Source organism: Octopus bimaculoides, chromosome 1, assembly GCF_001194135.2.
Source record: "Octopus bimaculoides isolate UCB-OBI-ISO-001 chromosome 1, ASM119413v2, whole genome shotgun sequence".
Lineage (NCBI taxonomy): Eukaryota > Metazoa > Mollusca > Cephalopoda > Octopoda > Octopodidae > Octopus > Octopus bimaculoides.
Genome location: NC_068981.1, coordinates 4,999,601 through 5,003,263, shown reverse-complemented (window position 1 = coordinate 5,003,263; position 3,663 = coordinate 4,999,601). Strand labels below are relative to the sequence as shown.

Here is a 3,663-nt window from a genome sequence, read left to right as displayed (position 1 = left end):
TATATATATATATATATATATATATATATATGTATATTCTTGCCATTTATGCAAAAGTGTCTTAAGTCCAAAATGTTTTTTTTTTTCAGAAAACGAAAAAATAGTTTCACCATTCCATAGCAAAACCGTTATACTACACTTTGACAATTTTTGATATCTTGGCATCTGAAGCAGCTGGAGATACGATAGTTTGACCAAAAGAACCAGCGATTGCAAGCAAAAATAAATATTGAAAAAAAAACAAAACACATTTGGCCAAATTTGGACATACGACAGTTTAACATAATAGCAACGATATGCAGCAACCCACCAATTTGTTGGTCCACCATTTTTGTACCTGAAAAAAAAGACATGATTTGGAGGCAAGTCAATATGTATTTGAGGAGCAAGATATCTATAGCGTCTTGATGTACTTCTGACATTCCTCAAAGCACCTTAAAACAGCCATTTTGACTGTTGGACCAGCGTTGTGCTCCAACAGAATCAATCCTATATTGTAGGCTTCACAGAATCCACAAGCATTAACTATTGTGGGCTTAGGAACATAAATCAACCAGCACAGGACTTATACACACAGCTTCTCTACAAATACACAAATTAACTTGACATATGCTTAAACCACAGGCATGTATCCAGGGCTTCTCTGTGCTTCAGTATTAAACAGATGTAACACACACACACACGAGAGGCCGCTTTCAGTTTCCATCTACCAAATCCACTCACAAGATTTTGGTTGGCCCAAGGCTATAGTAGAAGATGCTTGCCTAAGGTGCCATGCAGTGGGCCTGAACTCAGAACCATGTGATTGGGAAAGCAAACATCACACAGCCATGCCTGCACGTATATATAAAGGTATACAATTGCTTATAGAAGAAACTGTGAAAACAGAGAAGAGACGCAAACAGTATTACTTACTTGTCTACGAGTGTTCTGAGTAGTGTAAGAGCCTCCAAAACCAAAGAGTCAATATCTCCAACAGAATACAAGAGTAAGCCCTGATTCTCCACGTAACGTCCTCCATGATGTAACATCTCACTGACCATCAGCTCACTGACGTCATCATAGTTACGCCGCACCGAAGTCGCTGCCAACTCATTTCGATTCGTTACTAAAGCTGGTGACGAAGAAACAGAATTTGTACCGTGTCCATAACCTTCAAATCCAGCTCCAGATGTCAGTGCCGGTGTTGCTGTTGTTATCGTTGTCGTCGTCGTGGTAGTTGTGGTTGTTGATGTTGAATGCCTGGGCTGTTGTGACCTATCCTTGCATAAACAAGTTCCCATCTTGCTGCTGGTGATGCAAACTGGAACTGGGGGTAGTTTGAAACCCACAGTGAAGACACACGTGTCTGGCAGAATTTATTTTGGAATGGAACAAGGCAGAAGCAGCGGTAATGGCTAGATGCGTCATTGAGGGATTCTCTGGTGCTGAAAACCCAACTATAATATGTAGAGAGAACTGGGGATTGTCTCTGGTAAAGGCTGCAAAAGACAAGAGAAAAGACAAAGAATTACTTTAGGAAATTGAGCGAGAGGGGTTTTTTTATGAAAAGATAATTTCAAGTTTTGTTGCTGATGTAGGTGTCATCATCATGGGTTGGACAGTTTGGGTTAGGGTGAGGACTGGTGAGCCAGAAGGCTGCACCAGGCTCCTGATCTGGCAAAGTTTCTACAGCTGGATGCCCTTCCTAATGCCTCCGAGAGTGTAGTGGGTGCTTTTACATGCCACCGGCACGAGGGCCAGTTAGGCGGTTCTGGCAAAGACCACGCTCAAAAGGTGTTTTTTATGTGCTACCTGCAAGGGAGTCAATCCGTGGCCCTGGGAATGATCACGCTCAGATGTGCTTTTAACGTTCACTGGTACGAGTGGGGGGTGGGGGAGAGAGAGAGATAGACGTGATCCGTGCAGGGACAAACATGCGAACAGTATAGGGATAGGTAAGTAAAAAGATGAAGGTGATTAAAAGGGGTATAAAATGCCAGTCTGAAAAAATTACAAAGGCCAGAAGCAATTTTCAAGATTTAGTTGCCCCGGAGCAGTGTGGGAATTTTATACATTAAACAAAAACTTACCATGATGATGACAACAGCACAAATAATATTGGTGATGACAGCAACAAATATGATGATGAAGAACAAATATCAACAATAATGATGACAAGTAGCAACAGTGATGACAATGTAATAATTAATAAATTAGAACTTTGTAAAGAGAAAAATCTTAGACCTTGATGATATTTTAAAGAAGTTTTCCAAGGACAGGAAAGTAAGTTTGGTAGGTGTGGCTTTGTGGTAAGAAGTTTGCTTCCCAATGTCATGGTTCCAGGTTCAGTTCCAATGTGTAGCACATTGGGCAAGTGTCCTCAATTATAGCCTCGAGCCAGCCAAAGCCTCATGCATGGATTTGCTAGATAGAAACTGAAAGAAGCCCTCCTAAAGTACAACGTCCATTTCACCACTTTATTTCCGAAACAAATTTTTAAAAATGAAACACTGAGCTACTTTTATGTAAGAAGAAATGCTAATTATTGTACGAAAGAATAAGTTGAAATAAAAAACCAATTTCATTAGAGTTTTAAAATTAGGGGGTAAAATAATCTAGAAGTAAGTTTTTGTGAAGCAAAAACAACTTATTCCTGTAATGCCATTCTCTAAATACGACTATTTAAAGAAAACATTTCCTTGAAATTAACAGATTTCTCAGAAAATAGTTGAAATGTTTATTTTTTTATTTACATCTGACAGATACTTGTCCTCATCTTGTTTGTTGTTAACATGTTTCGGCTGATATACCCTCCAGCCTTCATCAGGTGTCTTGGGGAAATTCCAAACCTGGGTTCTCATTCCTAAGGTATTTTTCAATGTTATTATTATTATTCAGGTCACTGCCTGGAATCAAACTTGGAATATTGCGCTCTTAACCACTATGCCATATGCCTATGGGCATATGGCATAGTGGTTATTTCTTTTATTTCAAAAATTTTTTTTAAGATGTTAGTCTTTTGGAATGGAATATAATCTTTTATCCATTTAATCAAAGTTTGTTTGGTACACTGAAAAGAATTTATTTTCTTTAAGAAATAAATTCAAATCAACATTATCTTTATATTTATTGTTCAATAGGTGCAGGGGTGGCTGTGTAGTAAGATGTCTGCTTCCCAACCACAGGATTCTGGGTTCAGTCCCACTGGTCTTCTACTATAGCATTGGGCCAACCAAAGCCTTATGAGAGGATTTGGATGATGGGAACTGAAAGAAGCTTGTATATATCTATGTCCGTGTGTCTTTGTGCTAATGTCCCACCACCACTTGACAACTAGTGTAGGTGTGTTTACATTCCTGTAACTTAGCAGTTCAGAAAAAGAGACCAATAGAATAAAGACCAGGCTTAAAAAAAGTACTGAGATCGATTTGTTTGACTAAGATTTTTCAAGGCAGTGCCCCAGTATGACCGCAGTCAAATGACTGAAACAGGTAAAAGAAATTATACAGGGTAAGGCGGTGAGCTGGCAGAATCGTTAGAATGCCAGGTGAAATGCTTAGCGGTATTTTGTCTGTCTTTACATTTTGAGTTCAAATTCCACCAAAGTCGACTTTGCCTTTCATCCTTTTGGGGTTGATAAATTAAGTATCAGTTGCATACTGGGGTCGATCTAATCGACTG

The 3,663-nt window shown here is 39.1% G+C and overlaps 1 protein-coding gene across 1 annotated transcript in view; it reads right to left on the bottom strand.

Annotated features, from left to right (window-relative positions):
• LOC106876872 (RING finger and SPRY domain-containing protein 1) overlaps positions 1–3,663 on the bottom strand; it is a 174,359-nt gene that overhangs the window by 79,857 nt on the left and 90,839 nt on the right. Inside the window, exon 2 of the mRNA XM_052974135.1 lies at positions 916–1,481. Within this exon, the coding sequence (XP_052830095.1) occupies positions 916–1,283 (368 nt within the window). The 5' untranslated portion in view covers positions 1,284–1,481. The remainder of the gene's footprint in view (positions 1–915; positions 1,482–3,663) is intronic.